Source organism: Chrysemys picta, chromosome 4 (assembly GCF_011386835.1).
Source record: "Chrysemys picta bellii isolate R12L10 chromosome 4, ASM1138683v2, whole genome shotgun sequence".
Taxonomy (NCBI): Eukaryota; Metazoa; Chordata; order Testudines; family Emydidae; genus Chrysemys; species Chrysemys picta.
Window position 1 is genome coordinate 25,173,388 of NC_088794.1, and position 21,298 is coordinate 25,194,685.

A 21,298-nucleotide genomic window follows, 5' to 3' on the forward strand; every position below is an offset into this window, starting at 1 on the left:
GCAGCCGTGTTAGTCTGTATCCGCAAAAAGAAGAACAGGAGTACTTGTGGCACCTTAGAGACTAACAAATTTATTGGAGCATAAGCTTTCGTGGACTACAGCCCACTTCTTCGGATGCATATAGAAGTGGGCTGTAGTCCACGAAAGCTTATGCTCTAATAAATTTGTTAGTCTCTAAGGTGCCACAAGTACTCCTGTTCTTCTTTTTACTTCCAAAGTCTACCTGTCCTTTCTGTCCATCCATTTCTCCCTTCACCCTCCCACCCCCCATTGAAGAGAGCCCTTAAAGGGACAACAGCCCTTTGCTTTCAGAAAGCTGGACAAAGAGTTTCCCTTTCTTTACTTCTGACTATCTGATGAACTAATTTTAAGAGAACCTTCCAGCAAAATCAGTACCTTAGTAAGATATAAAATCCTTTGTTATGCCTAAAATCTTTGGAAACATATTTTTTCAAGTTGGCAAAATTTCATAAACATGTGTATCGTTATGTAGATCACTCACCGTAAATTAGTGTTCCCTTTTTCTAAAAGCAATGAACATTGTTATGAACACACTAAACTTCTGTGGCTGATTAATTTAAAATAATGTCTGTTTCAGTTAGTTAAATATGTAGTAATCTGGAATGATTACTTTATGAAGGCTTCAGAGTACATTTAAAATATAAAATCAGCCTAGAAATACTGATTAAGGAATTTAATATTGTATTCAGCAAGACAGCTGACTCACTCTTACTACAAAGTTTTTGCAAATAAATGTCTGACAAACTTCAGGGTATATCAGAAAACCTGTGACTGACATTTTTTATTCCCAACTTTAGTGCTTTTAATTAGGTACGTTCTGCATGTCCATTCTCCGTGAGAGAGAGGGTACAGGGGTTCATAGAATCATAGAATCATAGAATATCAGAGTTGGAAGGGACCTCAAGAGGTCATCTAGTCCAACCCCCTGCTCAAAGCAGGACCAATTCCCAGCTAAATCATCCCAGCCAGGGCTTTGTCAAGCCGGGCCTTAAAAACCTCCAAGGAAGGAGACTCCACCACCTCCCTAGGTAACGCATTCCAGTGTTTCACCACCCTCCTAGTGAAATAGTTTTTCTTGATATCCAACCTGGACCTCCCCCACTGCAACTTGAGACCATTGCTCCTTGTTCTGTCATCTGCCACCACTGAGAACAGCCTAGCTCCATCCTCTTTGGAACCCCCCTTCAGGTAGTTGAAGGCTGCTATCAAATCCCCTCTCGTTCTTCTCTTCTGGAGACTAAACAATCCCAGTTCCCTCAGCCTCTCCTCATAAGTCATGTGCTCCAGACCCCTAATCATTTTTGTTGCCCTCCGCTGGACTCTTTCCAATTTTTCCACATCCTTCTTGTAGTGTGGGGCCCAAAACTGGACACAGTATTCCAGATGAGGCCTCACCAATGTCGAATAAAGGGGAACGATCACATTCCTCGATCTGCTGGCAATGCCCCTACTTATACAGCCCAAAATGCCATTAGCCTTCTTGGCAACAAGAGCACACTGTTGACTCATATCCAGCTTCTCGTCCACTGTGACCCCTAGGTCCTTTTCTGCAGAACTGCTACCTAGCCATTCGGTCCCTAGTCTGTAGCAGTGCATGGGATTCTTCCGTCCTAAGTGCAGGACTCTGCACTTGTCCTTGTTGAACCTCATCAGGTTTTTTTCGGCCCAATCCTCTAATTTGTCTAGATCCCTCTGTATCCGATCCCTACCCTCCAGTGTATCTACCACGCCTCCTAGTTTAGTGTCATCTGCAAACTTGCTGAGAGTGCAGTCCACACCATCCTCCAGATCATTAATAAAGATATTAAACAAAACCGGCCCCAGGACCGACCCTGGGGCACTCCGCTTGAAACCGGCTGCCAACTAGACATGGAGCCATTGATCACTACCCGTTGAGCCCGACGATCTAGCCAGCTTTCTATCCACCTTACAGTCCATTCATCCAGTCCATACTTCTTTAACTTGCTGGCAAGAATACTGTGGGAGACCGTATCAAAAGCTTTGCTAAAGTCAAGGAACACCACATCCACTGCTTTCCCCTCATCCACAGAGCCAGTTATCTCATCATAGAAGGCAATTAGGTTAGTCAGGCACGACTTCCCCTTCGTGAATCCATGCTGACTGTTCCTGATCACTTTCCTCTCCTCTAAATGTTTCATAATTGATTCCTTGAGGACCTGCTCCATGATTTTTCCAGTGACTGAGGTGAGGCTGACTGGCCTGTAGTTCCCCAGATACTCCTTCTTCCCTTTTTTAAAGATGGGCACTACATTAGCCTTTTTCCAGTCATCTGGGATCTCCCCCGATCGTCATGAGTTTTCAAAAATAATGGCTAATGGCTCTGCAATCATTAGGGTTTCTGCGGGGAACTATGACTCTCTGCCACCGTGAGGCGGGCTGGGTGTCTTGCAAACTCAGGCTGCCGTCGGGCATAGGGGCACCAATTTAATAATACTGCATAGGGCCCCATAAATCCTAAGGACGGCGCTGGGGGCGCCAAAAAGCGGTGCCCTGGCTCGGCAGGGAGGAGCCGCTTTCCGGAGGCACCGGAGAGCCAGAGTGTTGGCTTGCAGGGGCGGCGAGCCCCAGCCATGGAGGAGCCGGTGCGGCACAGGGGGGCAGGAGCCCTGCAAAGGCTGCGGTTCTGCTAGCAGGGAGCAGCCTCACCCCCTGCCCCTCCTGCTCAAGCTGTGGCCTGGCGCCCCCCGGGGGCTCTTGCAGGCTGCAGCAGATGCATGCGAGCAGAGGCCCCCGTGCGCCCCCCATCTCCCCTCTCACCGCACTTGGGCTCTGCGGCTCCTGGGCATGTGTCAGCTCACACTCCTGGGAGCCGCAGAGCCCGAGCGCGGTGAGGGGAGAGCCGGGGGGCGCACGGGGGCCTCTGCCCGCATGCATCTGCTGCAGGAGCCCCCAGGAGGGGGGGCGCCAGGCCGCAGCCTGGACAGGAGGGGCGGGGGGCGCGGCTTCTCCCCGCTAGTGACGCCGCCACCGCCTTTGCAGGGCTGCTGCCCCCCTGCACCGCACTGACTCCTCCATGGCTGGGTCTCTCCGCCGCTGCAAGCGGGACCCTCTGGCTCTCCGGTGCCTCCGGAAGGTGACTTCTCCCTGCTAAGCTTCCGCTGTGGTCCAAGCCTGGCAAAGCCAGTGAGTGGACTCGGGGCTGGGGCCGCCGGGGTGGGGTGGGGAGGGCTCACGGGGGGCAGGGGGGCGTGCACCCTCCAGGGGAGTTCCGGGGGTGGGGAGGGAGGAACCTGGTCTGGGGAGCAGCCCCTGGGCATGCCTGGCCCTTGGGGTCTATAAAGGCTCGTTGGGATTTGCCCCTCAATGAACCGATGTGTGTCTGTGTGTGGGGGGGCAAGGTGGAAGTTTCGCCTAGGGCCCAAAATATCCTTGCACCGGCCCTGAGGAAGGGATGATACAAACATCACTGACTGCATTCCAAGAGCTCCCCATCCTTGGTTCTGTCTTACTACAGCTAGTATTGGGTTAGAAGTCGTACCAGTGTATAACAGAAATGGTTTATCAAAGTCACGTTCAATAAAATGATTAAATCTCTTTACAAACTCAAGGTAAAACATGGTTAGAACAATAGTATATTGGATCTGCTCTTGCAGCATGGTTCCTGTATGTCTCATCTGATCTTGCCAAGAGCTGAAGGACATAGCTACTTTATCCATACAAGCTCTGTCAAATGTTTGGAACCCAATTAATATCAAGATAATGTAGACATTAATGTTGTCCACAGTACAGGAAACTTGGCATTTAGCTGTGAAAGCAATATAGTAGGTGCCTCAGTTTCCCTCTTGATATAGCACATCAGGTCTGGAATGTCTTTTCTTATGTGAAAAGTTCCAAGACTGTTTACAGGCACTAACTGTGAAATATCTGCATTACAAGGCCTTTTAACATAAAGTGTGTTCTTATGTATCACTTTTAACATATTCAAGGGATTTTCCAAAAGATTAGGCACATTGTACATTTTTTACAGTTCTTGGTAATAACACATTAGTTACAAAAATCACCATTAGCAATAACAACAAATCCATTGCAAGTGTCCATCTACAATCATTTTTATCATGCCACACCTTTGGCCCAATACCATTGGGATTTGGGGCTTTTGGGGTTAACCTGTGGCTTCCCTTTGCAAAATTTAATTCTCTCTTTCCTCCTTGTCCTGTAGGATCAAACCCTGATTTCTCTTGCTTAACAGAATTCAATGGCTGATTGGGTGTGCTCTCTTTGCTAACAACTATTAGCAAGTCTTTCTTCTCCCTGTCAGCCAGGTAATTTGTATCCAAACAGACAAGAGCTGGTTTACCAGTTTTCAGATCCTTAACTGTTATGGATTCCAAGACTGGACTCTGTCTTAAAGAGATACCATCCATTTTTACTAGCATGTTAGATGCAAGGTTCTTGTCCTTTTCTTACCAACCTCTGCTTCCACATGGAGTCAGATGTTATGTCCACTGAGAGACTACAAGTCATACCCAAAGTGTCTAGAGATGAGAGTGTACCTGCCATCCCCTGCACTCTCAAGAGATTAACTACACAGCTGTCCTGCTCTGCAGACTCAGCTTCCCAGTCTTCCCTCTGAATCTGAGACAGATTGTTTACTCACAGAATCAGCATGGAGACATTCCTCTCTCAACAACCTTGTCTTCCCAACAAACTGGTCAAGCACAGCCACTTGGTTATAGGGCTGTTCAGCTTTCTTAACAGCTTTTACTCCATCTGAGACCTTCTCAAAGCTACCCACACTGGATCTTTCAAAAGGAAAGTCAGTGGATCCATTCACAACTGAAACTTCCTTGGTCAAATCATTTCCACACCCTTCAGTTGCAGCAAACGCTTGCAAAGACTACCCTGAAATTTTTTTTCTTCAGGAATCTTTCTAAGGGCTTGTCTACACTACGTAGCTTTTAGCGACAAGGCTGGGTCGACACAGCCTTGTCACTAAAAGTCAGCATGTGTGAACACTCTCTGTCTGTAGCCGACAAAATACTTCCAGTCCCGCGAGCGATGTTAGCTTTGTCAGCTTTGTCGGCAGGAGAGCGCTCATTGGCAAAACTTTTGTCTTTTGCAGGGGGGCTTTTTTAAGAACCCGTGAAAGACAAAAGGTTTGTTGACAACGTCGCGGTGTCGACAAGCCCAAAGCACCAGTTCATCTTTACGTTGCTCCACAGAAGCCTTGCTCTGCTGTGCCACTACCAACTGCTGAGTTTTACTTACATGCAGAATCAACTCTGGCTCATCAGGCTTCCTACACAATCCCCTTTTAGGCAAACTGCTAGATTTCATAGTCAAAAGGTCAGAAGCATTCTCCTTCCCCTTGCCACACACAAGTTCAGGAATCTTTTCCTTCTTGATACAAGTTTCTAAACTGTCAGTAGGTAACACAATCAAATCACCTTTATGCTATCCTTGTGGCCTGGCTAGGATATCAATCTGATTAGACAAAGTTGGTGCACCCTTTCCCAGCAACACTCTAGCAACAGGCAAAGCAACAGTACCTGAATTATTTGGTCTCTGGGATTTTGCTAGGATACTAACTGGATGCAACCTAGTTACAGTGCCATTCTGCCTAGCAGACACAAACTTAGGACCATTCCCTTCCTGGGCTTTAGTTGAATCAAGAGCCAACTTTGAGACAACTGCACTACCCTTCACCATCACAGACTGAAAGGCACCTTCTGTCTGCTCCACAGACAAATAAGAGCTGGAGAAACCTTCCCCTTTAACAGACACACAGCTTGGGATCTCATTTCCCTTGTCCCAGCACACAGGGCTGTTCACAGACAACTGTTTGGAGACTGAGGTAGCTCCCTCCATGGGCAAGTCATTAACCCTAACAGACACAGGCACATTTCCTCCATTGTCACAATTCGCCGCACAGGTAACAGGTAAGGTATAGGGTGTGTGACTCTGCTGTGATGCAGCCCTGCTGCTGTGCTGTGTTTCCAGATGGAGGATGCCCTCCAGAGGCCCCGTTACCCACATTCCCAGTTTCTCTTTGCCTGGAATAACTCTCACGGTGCAGACAGCTGTTGCAAAGGGTTTATTTCAGGAGTGAGGGACAGAGACAGGGAGAGTTTGGGAAACAGTCACGGATGTGAATACAACACACAGTCGTCCCCAAGGGTCCATCCCACCAAGAGGGAGATGCCTGGGGGAATGGGTGGGGCTGCTGAACCCTGGCATCCCTCACAGTAGAAAGGCCAGTTTCACCTTCATGAGCACCCCTTGTCCTCAGGCTGGCCAGTGCCCTGGAGCTTGTACTTGGAGAACCTGACCTCCAGCCTCTCCCCATGGGAGACGGCGTAGCACCCAGCACCTGGAACACGAGGAGAGGAAAGGGAAGGGAAGGGATGCAAATGGGGTCAGTGGCCCCTCAGCGCCAGCCACCCACCTGCGCACACACCAGCCCCTCCCTGGGTCGGTCTGTCTTCTCCTGATTCTCATCCCCTTTCTCTTGTGCCTCTCACCCCCCCTGTTCCCCTCCCCCACACAACCCTCCCCCCTCACACTTCCCCCCACCCCCACTCTCCTCTGCTGTCCCACCTAGTGTCAATGGGATGCCATAGCTCAGGAGCTGCCAGTAGGTGCTGTCTTCGGGATGGGCCTCCAGCCCCTGCACGGAGGTGATGTACGCGCTCCACACACTCAATGTGTACATGAAGCTACAGAGAGATAGAGTGAGTCCCACAGGAGGCCTGGTTAACACTGCCTCATAGCCTCCCCAACCCCCATTCCACAGGGACATGCAACCCAGGACACTGTGAGACTGAACCCCCATGCCATATGGGTGGGGGGGAGGGGGATTGAGAGGCAGCCAAGTTGGCCTCTGCCTGAGTTCTGATCTCCCGACCCCAAGGAGATAGTGTCCAACTGAGTGAGGCGGAGGAACCAGAATTGATCCCCTGATACTTTAACTCGCCCCCAGCAAACTGCTGGCTGAGGGAGTCATGCAGGGTGGGGTAGCAGGGGCATTTCCCCCCCCGTGATCCTAGGGACCCCCTCCAATTTTTCCATCTCTGTTGCCCTAGTAGTGCCATGCTGCCATCTAGCCTGCTCTCTGCCAGTGCCACTGGCACCAGCGATGGATGCCGGGTTGCCAGGCCGGCTAGGTACCTTTTGGGGTCTCTCTTCTGGGCGACATCCATCACATTGAAGAAGAAGGAGTCCCGGGGCCCGGTGACACAGATGGAGTCATTAAAGGATTGTTTCACGCCATCCACAGCAGTGTAGGTGACACCAATGTGGGGTTGAAGATAGGTGTGTGGAGCAGCTGTGGGGGTGGAGAGAGGGAGGTTATCTGTGTGGGTAGGAGAGAAGGTGAAGACCAGCCACTTATACCTTGGAGGGGGGTGAGTCTCCCACTGCAGGGACTCCTGTACCATTGGAGTCAAGGGGAGATCCACAGATCCTACCAGGAATTGGGTGGAGGTACAGGATTGCAAAGGGAGAAGCAAAGACAGAGAGGATCTGGGTGATGGCCCTGTGGCCAGGAGGTTAGCTGGGATTGAAGACAGGGCCTCTGGATCTATGACTCTATTGCTTGAGCTAAAAGCCAAGGAGCATTAATTAGCTTGAGCACTAGAGGAGATCCATAAATCTCTAGGTCATCCAGCCACTAGAAGGAGACACAGGGCTCCATATAGTGCTGGCGTGCAATTTTTCAATGAACAAATTTTTAACTGAAAAAGGCCAATTCAGTGCAGAACTGTTCAGGAAGCAGTGCTGGGTTGGAAGAAACACTCCCCTTGAAAAATGTTTGGTTAAAAAAATGTCCATATTGGAAAGCTTTGGTTTTTCAATCGAAGCGACTTTTCATTCAGAAATTTTAGTAAATTTACACAGAAAAAAGGGAGAAAAGTATGAAATTGAAACATTTCAAAGTTATAGAAAGGACACATTTTGATTGACCCAAATTGTTGGTTTTGCTTTGGTTTGTTTTGTTTTTCTGGATTTTCAGTTCATGAAACTTTTTTAGATTTTTGACTTTTTGGCCGCATGCAGGACAGGAAAATGTTTTTGAAATGTAGAAAATTCTCATGGAACAGGAAAACAATTTCCTCCCACACCCCCCAGCGTTGCTACATGTGCTTCTGTCTACCTTAGGTACTTTAGATGGCCCCATCACCATCTAACAACAGGGCCGGCTCCAGCATTTCTGCCGCCCCAAGCAAAAAAAAAAAAAAAAAGCCGCGATTGGCGGCGGCAGTTCAGCGGCAGGTCCTTCGCTCCTAGAGGGAGTGAGGGACCTGCCGCCCCCGAATTGCCGCAGGTGCCGCCCCTCTCCCTTGGCCGCCCCAAGCACGTGCTTGTTAAGCTGGTGCCTGGAGCCGGCCCTGCTTAACAACCCCCCAATGAGGCAGGGCAGTGCTATTAAGCACATTGTACAGACGGGACCGAGACATAGAAAGACACAGGGTACATCTACACAAGAAAAAAACCAGCAAACTAAAAACCCTGTGACAGCAAGTCTCAGAGCCTGGGTCAACTGATCTGGACTTGCACTGTGGAGTTAAAAATAGCAGTGTAGACATTTAGGCATGGGCTGGACCCTGGGCTCTGAGACACAACCCCCTTGGCCTGACACCTCCTACCCCGCATCCCTCACTGGCATTTCAGCTACGCAGAGATGCTCTGCACAGGCTGTTTCCACCTGGTGAAGGGAGGGCACGGTTTCTGCAGCCCCCCAGGTAGAGGGGTGTGACTCTGGCACCTGAGCTAGCCAGCATTTCCAGTGCCCAATGCTGGCACAGTCTCATGCTGCAGGTCACCTATGTATTAGCCCAGAGATAGCTGCATCCTTGATCCCTGCCTCCCTCCTCCCCCAGTGGTGTGTGTGAAATTTCCCAGGCCGGGTGCAAGAGGCAGGAGACAGGGGAGGTGAGAGGCCGCCATGGCCTGGATAGTAGGGACAATGAGGCTATTATAGTTCAGACGGTGGGTCAGGAAGGGAAATTCCTCCTGAGTCACCGGTAGAAGTGGATGGCCCAGCTTCCAGGGGGTCACTGTGTTTGGGCACCATCCACACTGCATGCCAGTGTCAGCAGCAGGAGAGCAGGTATAGCTAGTGCCACAGTGAAAAGCGCAGGCTGTGCCCATGCTGTGGTGTGTAGCTACATGTGTGAGGGGAAGGCTCCAGCAGCTCCCCACTGGTGGAGCCTTTCACTGCGGGGGAAGGAGGGAGAAGGCTGTGTTAAGGGGGAGCTGGTAGAGCCTTTCCCTGCTGCAGGAGTCTATTCCTGTGGAAGAGAAAGGCTCTAGCAGTGTTGGCGCAGTGGGACACTGCACTGTTAAACATACCAGCGTAAATGGGGATACATGGCTAGGGCAAGTAAAGAGTCAGGTAGGGTGTGTATGTGGGTACGTACCCACACTCCTTCATGTGTGTCTTTACTGTACTCACCTAAGCCACAAGCTGGCCACTCACCCGTTCCTGGAATATCGGACATTCCAGTACTTTGGGAATGGCAGGGGCCTGCCCCGTCAGCCTGACAGTGTATGCAAGGTCCTGCTCTATGGCGGTGGTGGTGGGGGGCCCTTTTTAAGAACTGGAGGGGTAGAGTGGTGTTTCCTATCAGATACTGGACAGAGCTATGTTTGGTTTTGTCCCCGTACAGATGAGGAAAAACCTCTGAAAAAGAGGACTGTCCAGTTTAATACCAGACAAGTGGCCTCCCTACTGAGCCATGCCTCATCAGCTACACTGCTATTTAGACCTATGCTAGTGGGGACTACTCATGTATGTACTCTACATGCCCCCAAAAGCAGGCAGTGTAGATGCACCTCTAGACTCAACCCTGTTTCCTGGGGAGAGGGGGGGTGTCTCTTTAAATCACTATGAGCTAAGCTAGTCTGACTCTGAATTCCATCCCCCTGCCCGCCCCTAAAGTGATGCTGGCATTGCTGGGTCTCTCCCATGCTACTGAGCTGGGGCATGGGGAGAGGGGCACTCTACCCCATGGAGCATGCAGGGGGCAGTGTGCTCTGGAAGGAGGAGTCCAGACTCCAGGATTCACACCCCAGCTGGATCACCCAGTTTCCCCATGCATATGAAGAGCTCTGCAGAGGAAGGATTATTGACATCCTGCAGAAGCCCATCACTCTCTGGATTCTCTCCCTTCCCCCTGCCACCCCAGAAGTCACACTACAGAGGGGAGGGGTACATGGCAAGGGCCATTTGACTCATCACAGCACAGCCCCCCAGGGGCGAGGTACAGGAGCAGTAGCCCTGCTAGCATGAACACCAAAATCCTCATCATACCTCTGTCTCCAGTTACTCCCTGGCTGTGCTGGGACCTGGACTAGGACCTGGTATTTATCAGCTGAGAGTGCCCTGCCCTCCTCCCCTGGCTTGCCTCACCTTGCTGCTTCCCCATAGCACACGGGAGACATTAAGCAATGCCCAGCAGTATAGGCAGGTCTGTGCCCCAGAGTGCAGCAGACAGAGATATCCGGAGCGGTCAGGAGCTGCAAGGAGCCAACTGGCATCAGAGACCTAGATGGAATTCTCCCTGTCACAATCCATACTCCCACTTCCCCAGTTGACTTGGTATCACAGGGCCCTGGGTCATATCTCACTGGGGGCCGTAGGACTGTGTGACCACAGCTGGCTAACACCTCCACACGAACACACTGACACCATGTGCCACCCCAGTGAAGTTGTGCACCAGTGTAAGGGAGAGGGAATTTGGGCTTCTTGGCTTTATCCCTTCCTGATTTCCCAGGTCATAGATTTCATAGATTTCATAGACTATTAGGGTTAGAAAGGACCTCAGGAGATCATCTAGTCCAACCCCCTGCTCAAAGCAGGACCAATCCCCAGACACATTTTTACCCCAGTTCCCTAAATGGCCCCCTCACGGATTGAACTCACAACCCTGGGAGTTTAGCAGGCCAATGCTCAAACCACTGAGCTATCCCTCCCCCTGCATTGTGTGCAGGTGGTCCTGGCTGTAGGCAGGAGTGAGGGGAATTGGCAGAGCTGGGGTGAAAGCGCTACACAGGGATAGCAGGGGTGTAATGGGAATCGCCAGAGCTGGGTGGGGGCTCAGTATGGGAATGGGGTGGGCGGTTCTGTGGTCCAGGACTCCAGTGATTTCAACTGAAGCCGGAGCTGTCCAGCACCTCTGAATAGCAGGCCCCAGGAGTCTCACATTAGACACCCAAATCTAGTGGGTGCTTGAAAACTTAGCCCTTGACTGTTCTGTGTCTCAGTTTCCCATTAGTACAATGGGGGTGATCATCCCTTCCTCACACACCAAACGTTGGGGGTAGAGTTAGTTCATCATCTATGCATAGCACTAGGAGATCCCTGCTTAGGAGAGGGGTGTTGCAGTCTTGCCCGTGTATGAGGGTTTCATCCCCAAGTGCTGGAAGGGATACAGGGAAACAATGGGTGGAAATTTTGCAACAAACAACACCCCCCCACACCTTCTCTTATCACACAGGGGTTGTGAACAGACATAAAGTCTCTTATGAAAGTGGGTGGGTGGCTTTTAATTTACCTTCACTGGGAAAGGGGCATGTCACCACCCCTGGGAGATGAACCTACAACAACAAGGGCTCTGGGTATTGCAGGCCTGCTAGCTAGATCCCTTCTGGCCTGACAAAGCCCTGTCAAATCTGTAGAGCAGGGGTGGCCAACCTGTGGCTCCGGAGCCACATACGGCTCTTCAGAAGTTAATTTGCGGCTCCTTGTCTAGGCACCGACTCCGGGGCTGGAGCTACAGGCGCCAATTTTCCAATGTGCTGGGGGGGTGCTCACTGCTCAACCCCTGGCTCTGCCACAGGCCCTGCCCCCACTCCACCCCTTCCTGCCCCCCCGAGCCTTCTTGGGGGTAGCTTCTTGTTATGTGGCTGTTTCCTGAGTTGGGGGGTAGATGCTCATCTGAGTCACAGGTGCTTGGGCTCAAAATGCTTCAGGTAAAGTGGTGGGGGGGGAATGAGGGTTGCTAGGAGCAAACTGAGCTGCTTGCTGTAGAAGTGGGTAGGTGGGTTTTAATTTACCCTCACTAGGAAAGGGGCAGAGTTACAACCGCTGGGAGCTGAACCTACAACGACAAAGGCTCAGAGTAGCAGACAGCTATTAGCTAGAGCCTGCCTGGCTTTGGTTGGCCACTCTCACCTGCCCCTTGTCAAAGCTGCAGAGGATGGGACTGGAGCTGTGGCCCATGCTGGTAATGGAGGAATCGCAGACACCTGAGTGCTGCTGCCCCCTGTATAAAACCAGCCAGTGGGGGCAGCTTTTCCTTATGTGGCTGTTTCCTGAAGGGGGAGTGGAAGATGGGAGCTCCTGGGGGTTGCTGGACTTTGCTCCTTTTAGTCACTGGTGCTTGGGCTCAAACTGCTTCAGGTAAAGTGGGGGGAATGAGGGATGCTGGGTGTGAACTGAGCCTCTTGCTGTGGTTTATCCTCCAACTGTGTGGAGACTTCCTGCTCTGGGTTCCAGCCTCCTGGAAGAGCTGCTGGGTGGGCAGAGCCGGATCCAGGTCCTGTTGTTCCAGTGTTTCACTGGAACTTTATGTTCTGGGCAGGTAAAACCTAGGACTCTCCTGTATGGAATGTATTCTGGACACCTGCTCAGTGACTTATCTGCTGGCAGGTTGCCTACAAAGCTTCACTTCCTCCTGGCCCATGTGGGAAACCCATCTCTTGCCAGTTAGTCCAAACTGGTTGTTAAATTTAGAAGCCGGTTTAGAACCGGTTGTTAAAGGGGTGGGCTGTCTGGCTGAGCCCGCCTGAGCTCCCGGCTGGGGAGGCTCCACTGGCCCCTCCCCCACCTCCCCCCTTTTTGCAGAGCCTCAGCGTGCTGCGCCGCCAGCGCTCTGGACCACTCCTGGGCAGCTCGGCAGCTCCTGCTGCTTTGAGCGGCATGGTAAGGAGGTGGGGCTGCGAGCTCCAGCGGGCCGCACGGCATCCATACACGCTGCCCTGAGCAGCATGGTAAGGGGGCCGGGCCAGGGCTGGGAGGAGGGGTTGGATAAGGGGCAGGGAGGGGGTGGAGGCTCTGGGGTGAGGTCAGGGAACAGGGCAGGGGTGGTTGGGTAGGCATGGGAGTTCTGGGGTGTTACCAGATTTGCCCATTACTTTGGGGTATGCTCATTTATTCAGGTTACTCTTCTGGGGAAGGGGATTCTGTAATCCTATCAATGTACTGCTTGTGTCATTTGTGTTTTCATATGGAGCTCTACTTCTCCCTTCTGCAAGTCCCCTCCCAATGGAGCCATCCTGCAGGACCTAGGTTCCCCAGGGCTGGGTTACTCCAGCCCCAGAACTGGATGAACACACCCACACATCTTAACAGAGGAAGTCTGAGTGGATGGGGTCAATCAACACTGTCAAGCTGACCCCTTTATATGTCTCTGGACTCACTGGGCTGGATGAAGCAGCATTTTCAAGCTGCCTCTCCTTATATGCCCCTGGGCTCCATGGACTGGGTCAAGCAGCACTTTCAAGCTGTTACCCTTATGCGTCCTAGATCCCCTTAGAATTGGTCTGATAACTGCTGAGCTGGGTGTGTGCAGGCATAGGTTCATTAGCATCTGGAGCAGAGATTCCCATGATGCAGTGCTTCCCTGCTTTTTCTGGTCCCAGAGTTCAGTGCAGTTCTCTGTTCTCCATTCTGTATGTAAATTGAGATGTCTTAATCTTATCACCCTTTTCAGGAGGGGTCTAGGTGTGTCTCCCCACGCCCTTCACTGCTCTCTGCAAGTTTTTTTTTCTCTGATGGGTTTTGGTTTAAGCAGAGGCTGGGTGTGGGGAGGGAGGTGTCTTTCATGAGTCAGGCTGGATCCTGCACTCTGGTTCCCCAAGAACACAGAGCTGACTGGTATCAGGGGGTCTATCGGGGTGGTGGTAGATAGGGTTGGGGCAGTCAGGGGACAGGGAATGGGGTGAGTTGGGTGGGGTCCTGGGGGGCAGTTAGGATGGGGGGGTCTCAGGAGGGGGTGGTGGGTTGTGGGTTCTGAGGGGGGGCAATCGGGGGCAGGACATGGGTAGGGGTCAGATGGGGGGGGGGGGTAACAGGCTGTTTTGGGAGGCCCAGCCTTCCCTACCCAGCTTCCAATACAATTTTGCAACCAGACGGCTTAAGGAAGTGCGGGGCCCAATTTGAACAGTTATGACAGGGCCCTGGCAAGGATGACAAAAAAAAACACACGTGGAAAAAACCACATGGGGCTTGTACTCACCAGGCAGCGCTCCGAGTCTTCGGCGGCGGGTCCTTCACTTGCTCTGAGTCTTTGGCGGCACTGAAGGACCTGCCGCTGAAGACCTGGTAGGGATCCGGTTGTTAAGATTGTCGGGGACTTTTTAACCCAGACGGCAAGGTTCGTTGTCTGACCGCAGAGTGAGAGACAGGCAACACCAGCAAGGTCCAATACAAGCTCTTTATTGAAGAGTGCACACAACAATAGAGAGCGGCGCGTCTCCAGAGAGAACCAGCCACGATTACAATAACTAGTGAGATTATATAGACCGTTCCGTCGCGTCATAGTTAAAGCAACCCAATCCCCCCCTTTACTAGTTAAAAGCTTCTAATATTTATGCATATCTATGTTTGACAGTACAAACAGTTCATGATGCCTCAGCAGCTTCTTATCAGCTTTTTCGTCATGCACCAGAAACTAGGCGAAAGGAGGGAGTTAAGAACAGAAACAGGGAGTGGAGACTGCAAGTCTTCATATGTCCAAACAAACCGTTCCTAGTATATTTGGTACAAGAATACGGTCCCCCCTTTATCTCATTCTTTGAAGCCCAAGCAAGCATGTCCTCATGTTTCACAGAGAGACAGGAATGGCCCAGCAACTACAGTTAGCCTAACTTTGGCTAAGCTGGCCAAACAACCTGTTCTATACTCCATTTTCCTTGGACCTAACAAGATTTTGGCAGCTCATCTCTGGGGACACTCATTTTCCACTATCCTTGCCTTCCCAAACTGCTGATTAGGCAAAGCCATCAGCTCACAAGGCTGCCTAAGCCCATCCAAACTTTCCTTTCCTTCCTCTCCCTTGTCCCAGCACCCAGGGCTAGTTACAGACAAATACTAGTACTAGGAGAGTGGGTATGACGGGTTAGATCACAGAAACCCCCTTGGGAACTGCCACCTGATGTGCCAAGACTACTTCTGACCCTGCTTTCCCTGCCCTTGTTATACCAATTAAAGACTAGCAGGATCTTATTAAAGGGAACAAGATAAAGATGCCACATTTATTATGATTTGATTGATGACCAATAAGTAATATCTTAATCCTTATACACACACATTATACCTAATACCTATACACATATTTACACACACACCCATCAGATGTTCTGCAGCTGCTGCATAGTTACCAGTCCTGCTTGAGTTTGCAGCTTGGGTTCGTAGCTTGTGGCGGCTAACTGTCCAGGAAAGCCGGGCACAAGGACGAGCTGGGTCTCTGTTGGGCATGCACCGATGCCCTTCCATGTTGGCAGCAGAATGTTATCCTCCTCTAAAGTTTTCCATCTCACCCATCCTTTTTGTAGGCTTTAGTTTGAATCCAGAGTCTACAGGTCTTGCTGTGTCATGCTGCCTTCAGGTTTGGGGATTGATCACCCGTCAATTGCAGACATGACTTTCAGCCTTGGACCGGGCTTTGATCTTCCTTTTATTGTACCTTTTCTTTTTAGGGTGGATTCTTCTTACTTTGTTAGGGCTCTTGTCTGCATCTTCAGCCCTTGGTGTTTGAACTTTATTTAATCAGAACAGGCTGGGGCTGGAGGTTGATTCCATCATCCATACATACCTCATTCACACATCTAAACTAATAAGATTACAGCAGGGTTTGCAAAAATGAAGGTTGCAGCAAGCCCTTACAAAATGGAGTAAGCGTTTTAAAATGGGGTTTGAATTACAATATGGCAAACAGTGACCAGAAGTTACAATATAGACAAGTATAATAAATGGTGAACAGAAGTTCCAATACTGAAACAGTGCAAGTCTCAGTGATTTAAGCAGGAATTGGATTGACAGTGAAACTTACAAAGGCAGCTGACTGAACAGCTATGGCTCTTAACAAGCATCTTAATTGTTAATTAGCCAGTTATTGGGATAACCGGTTTTATGAATGAATATTGTTTCATCATAAAACTTTACTTATGAAGTTACAATAATAAAATGAACAATTAAACCATTTCATTCATCAGTTCTACACCCTCCCAGCTTGGGACTTCAGTGCCCTGCCTGGTTTGTGCCAGGCCCGCTAGCCTGCTGCAAACCCAGACCCAGGTCTGAACCACGTACCCTAACAGCTGTAGGCTTAAACTGAAAGCCGCTTAAGAAGTGTTCTTAACACTCAGATGCCCAACTCCCAACAAGGTCCAAACACCAAATAAATCAGTTTTACCCTGTATAAAGTTTATACGGTGTAGAGATGGTTAGCCGGGGTTTCATCCCTCTCCGGGGCGGCGGGGAACCACACTGCCTCACTACGTACTGTGAATGTCTTGCCGGAATTAGTCCGGCTGCAGGAGTCTCCCTCGGCGGCCCTTATGGAAGCAAAAATAAGCACAGTAAACCCGGGCCTTAGGTCAGGGCAGGCAACAATAAGGCAGGTGCTCAGGCCCTCAGGCAGCGGTGGAGCAGTAGTAGTCAAACAGTAGCAGTGAGCCCAGGCCTCCAAAGGACCTGGGAGAGGGGGAGACTGCCACCCATGAGTTGGGTGGCAGGGGGGGACGCAGGCCCTCCCACTCCACTGCATCCCAGCCCAGGGCCCTAGCAGTGGCAGATGACCCTCTGCTGTGTCAGTGGGGATCCTGGCCGCAACACACTGACATGGGCTGTGATAGTGCTGCAGCCAGATTAGGGTTGGCTGCCGCCAGGCTACTTCCAGACTCCCCCTCTTGTGGTATTTAGGTCACGGCGGTGTCCTCTTGGGGGGGTCCAGCACTGAGTTCCTCGGGGTAGCTGGTGTGGGGCAGGCCCAGCAACTCCTCCGGGTAGTGGGCGCAGGGCAGGTCAGGCCAGTCCTTGGGTGCACCGTGGGCCACAGGGGGCTTCCCAGTTGCGGGCGAGGCCAGAGACATCTGGCCTCCCCGGCAGCTGTTTCTCAAGTGAGTTCTGAGGTCGAGCCTTTATACTTCCGGGGCACTGCCTGACCCTCTGAGGGGCGGGCTCAGAGCTCCCTAGCTCCACCCACTCAGGTGTACAGAAGGACTCGTCACTCTCTGGGGTGGCAGGGAACCACACTGCCTCACTACAAGGGTAAACTCATAAATTGTTTGCCTTCTATAACACTGATAGAGAGAGAGATGCACAGCTGTTTGCCCCCCCCCCCCCGGTATTAATACTTACTGAGTTAATTAATATGTAAAAAGTGATTTTTATTACATACAAAAAGTTAGGATTTAAGTGGTTCCAAGTAGTGATAGACAGAACAAAGTGAATTACCAAGCAAAATAAAATAGAACACGCAAGTCTGTCTAATACTGTAAGAAAACTGAATACAGATAAAAACCTCACCCTCAGAGGAATTCCAGTAAGCTTCCTTTTACAGGCTAGTCTCCTTCTAGTCTGGGTCCAGCAATCACTCTCACCCCCTGTAGTTATTGTCCTTTGTTCCAGTTTCTTTCAGGTATCCTTGGGGGTGGAGAGGCTATCTCTTTAGCCAGCTGAAGACAAAATGGAGGGGTCTCCCATGGGCTTAAATAGACTTTCTCTTGTGGGTGGAGAGCCCCTCCTCTCTCCTATGCCAAGTCCAGCTCCAAGATGGAGTTTTGGAGTCACATGTCCATGCATGACTCAGTTTTTACAGGCAGCAGTCATTGTTTACATGCTACCCTGAACATCCTCAGGTAGACTTCTTATGTGGATTGGAGCCTTCCAAGATTCATTGTTCTTTAAGTGTTTCTTGATTGGGCACTTAATTTGCACACTCCTTTCTTAAGAAGCTGACCAAATGCTTTACTAGGGCTACTTAGAAATCAAGCAAGTACACAGCCAATATCCATAACTTTGAATACAACAATGACACATGCATACAAATAGGATGAATATATCATGAAACATATTCCAGTTATGAATGTACATAAGCATATTTCCATGAAGCCTTATGGGGTGCAACATCACACACAATGTCACAGTGGGGCAGCTTCCTTACCAGGCACATTGCCACTCCCAACAGATACTCCTGCTCTTCTCACTACACTGAGCTCCTTCCAGCAAATCACAGTTACTCTTTTCAGGTTCACTTTTACAAGCTGTACTAGCCAACAATCCATCACCCATCAAAAATCTACCCTTTCCTTCCTCAATTAGGGCTTTAACCTGACCATCCACTTTAATCTGCTCCAGAGAAACCTTTTCCTGACCAATGAGTTCTTTCTGTCCTTGATCTAAGTCAAGACTTACTTCTGAGACATCAGACAGACATTCAGAAATTTCATTCACAGACAAATAGCCTTTTTGGACAGACAAACAGCTATTTCCCACCAGGTTAGAGTCCCCCTCCTCCTGGTCATAGCATAATGGGTTAAATACAGAAAACTGCTCAGAGTAATACAACATCCCAACATTGTTATAAACAGGACTTTCAAGAGGATACAGTTTCTGCTGTTCTTCCATTGCTTTTTTTGACTTGGAGCTTAAGTCTGGCAGTTTCTTGTTGCATCTGGCGAACCCTCTCCTCAGCAGCCATCAGTTCCATACACCCCCTGTAAGCTTCTTTTTCCAACTGGGCCAAGGCTTGCTTCTCTCATTTGAATTTCTGCCAGTTTTTGATTATGTTCAAATTGCAGGCTGTCTCTCAGGGCTTGCAATTTCATTGCTTCTGCTGATGCTTTTTGGCTAATGGTCACTGATCTTTAACCCAACAAAACTCTCATTCCCAAAATTCAAAATTTGGATAGCATGGGGTTGTGATCCAAAGCTTAATTGACTTGGTTCTGTGGATCCTAGCATGACTATGCCACTGTAATGATGTATCCTTTGGCAGTTCAGGTCAATAATGTCAGTCACTCAGCTAACCCACCTGCTGGTCAGAGCTTGAGGGCCACTTAAAGGCAGAAACCTGAGCAAAGCATCTCACCTGCCAATTTTCTAAACTACTTCTCTCTCCTGCCTAATACCAGGGTGATGGGCACCCTGCTGAACAGATGAGTGTGTACAGGGATGGATGCATGGAAACAGAGTGGGGACAGGCGGGATGGAATCATGGACCTGCTTAAGGGGTGGATGGAAGCAGAAACAGACGGGCAGATGGAGCAAACTGCTTAAGAGATCATTGAATCAGAAATGTAGGGCTGGAAAGGACCTTGAGAATTCATCAAGTCCAGCCCCCTGTGTTGGGCGGGACCAAGTAAATCTAGACCATCCCTGACAGGGGGTTTGTCACACTAGTTCTTGAAAACCTCCAGTGATGGAGATTCCACAGCCTTCTTTGGTGATCTGTTCCAGAGTTGAACTACCTTTATAGTTGGAAAGTGTTTTTTTGGTTTTTTTTGTTTGTTTTTTTTTCCCTAATATCTAACATAAATCTCCCCTGCTACAGATTAAGCCCATTAGTTCTTGTCCTACCTTCAGTAGACATGGAGAACAATTGATCCCCATCCTCTTTATAACAGCCCTTAACAGATTTGAAAACTGTTGTTAGGTATCTCCCCCTCTTCTTCCCCCCCCTTCTTTCCTCAACACTAAACATGTCCAGTTTTTTTAATCTTTCCTGATAGATCAGGTTTTCTAAGCCTTTTATCATTTTTGTTGCTCTCCCTGGCATCTCTCCAATTTGTCCACATCTTTTTCCAAAGCATGGCACCCAGAACTGGATACAGCACTCCAGCAGAGGCCTCAGGAGTGTCCTACAGCAGAGTAGAGGGGACAGTTACCTCCTGTGTCCTACATACAACATTCCTCTTAATAAGCCCCAGAATATTAGCCTTTATTGCATGGCATCACACTCTTGACTCATATTCGAGCTGTGATCCACTGTAACCCCCAGATCCTTTTCAGTAGCACCACTGACTAGCCAGTTATTCCCCATTTTGTAGTTGTGCATCTGATTTTTTTCTTCCTAAGTTCAAAGTATGTCACTTATCCTTTTTGATATCTTTTTTGAGTTTCATCTTGTTGATTTCAGACCAATTCTCCAATTTGTCCAGGTCGTTTTGATTTCTAATCCTGCCCTCCAAAGTGCTTGCCGCCCCTCCTAGCCTGGTATCAGCTGCACATTTTATGAGTGTGCTCTCCTCCCTGTGGATGGATGGATAAGAGCAGAAATGGAGGGAGCATCTCTTATCCTTGCAGAACATCCACTGTGTTGTAGGAGCAGCAGTGATCTGTATGCTTTGTATAACCTGTATGCTCAAAAGGTCTGTTACACTTTCTCACCCCCCCCCCCCCCGCCTTGTCTCCTCTGCCTCTTTGAATACCTGTGAAGTGGCTTTCCCCCACCCCTGCCTCCTGGAATGCTTGTGGGATGAATGGGCTGGTTGAACAGCTGGAAGATCAGAAGAGCTCTGAGGTAGACAAGATGTCTGGGACTCTAATTAGGCAGCGCTCACACACCCAATGCATGGACACTGCATGGACACTGGCTAAGGTGGAGTGTGACCAACCAAATGCAGCCAAGTCATCTCTAGTCGCAGGCCATGAAGAGCAGCCCCTTAAAAGGGGAAGGGGCCATGTACTCAGAAGTGCACTCACAAGCTTGTACCTCCTGTGAAGGCCCTTTGTCCAGACCGCCTGGCCAGTGATTCGCTGCATTGCATTCCATTGTGCCTCGGGAAGACATACCTTCATCACACCATCCATCGCTGTGCTGTGGGACACTTAACTTAAAGGAGCCTGACATCTCCAGTGCTGTTCCTGTCCTGGGAGTGTGACACTGCAAGTGTGACTGTGACACCGCCTCCCCTTTTTGAGCTTAGCTATCAGTATAATAAATGTGCTGCTTTCTGCTAAACTCTGGGTCAGCTACTAAGCTTAGGGAGGACTAATGACCCACCAATTTCAGGTAACACACTGCACCTACATTTATTCCTCTAACAGCAGGAAATTCAGAGGTAAGGTAAACCCCAGCTCTGCCCCACAACCTTAACTCTGCCCCTCAGTGCTGTGGCAAGAGGTAGTGGGGTCATAAACAGTCAGTGTGGTGCGGCCAGGAGGACTGTCTGAGGAGATGTGCCACTCTGTGTGGTGTGTTGTCTCACAGAACTGTATTTTCTCATTGGTCTGCATGCACCACAGCTGCCCTGCAGTGTGCTAGGGGCAGCTAGATACGCAAGAGAGGCATGGGCACCCATGGGTTCA

The 21,298-nt window shown here is 49.9% G+C and overlaps 1 protein-coding gene across 5 annotated transcripts in view; it reads right to left on the minus strand.

The window, feature by feature from the left end:
* Nucleotides 1–20,373, minus strand: part of LOC101948895 (transcobalamin-1-like) — a 37,391-nt gene extending 17,018 nt beyond the window's left edge. The window contains exons 1-3 of one of the 5 annotated variants that reach the window (XR_010600417.1): nt 14,223–20,373; nt 7,150–7,306; nt 6,580–6,698 (exon numbers count right to left, since the gene is read on the minus strand). Coding sequence is in view for 1 of the 5 variants with exons in the window: in XM_065591756.1 (XP_065447828.1) it covers nt 6,249–6,352; nt 6,580–6,698; nt 7,150–7,418 (492 nt within the window). In the remaining 4 variants the exon portion in view is untranslated. Of the gene's footprint in view, nt 1–6,061; nt 6,353–6,579; nt 6,699–7,149 lie in introns of those variants that run through there. The other 4 variants (XR_010600419.1, XR_010600420.1, XR_010600418.1 and 1 more) reach the window with 4 other exon arrangements.
* Between the last annotated feature and the right edge of the window lie 925 nt (nt 20,374–21,298).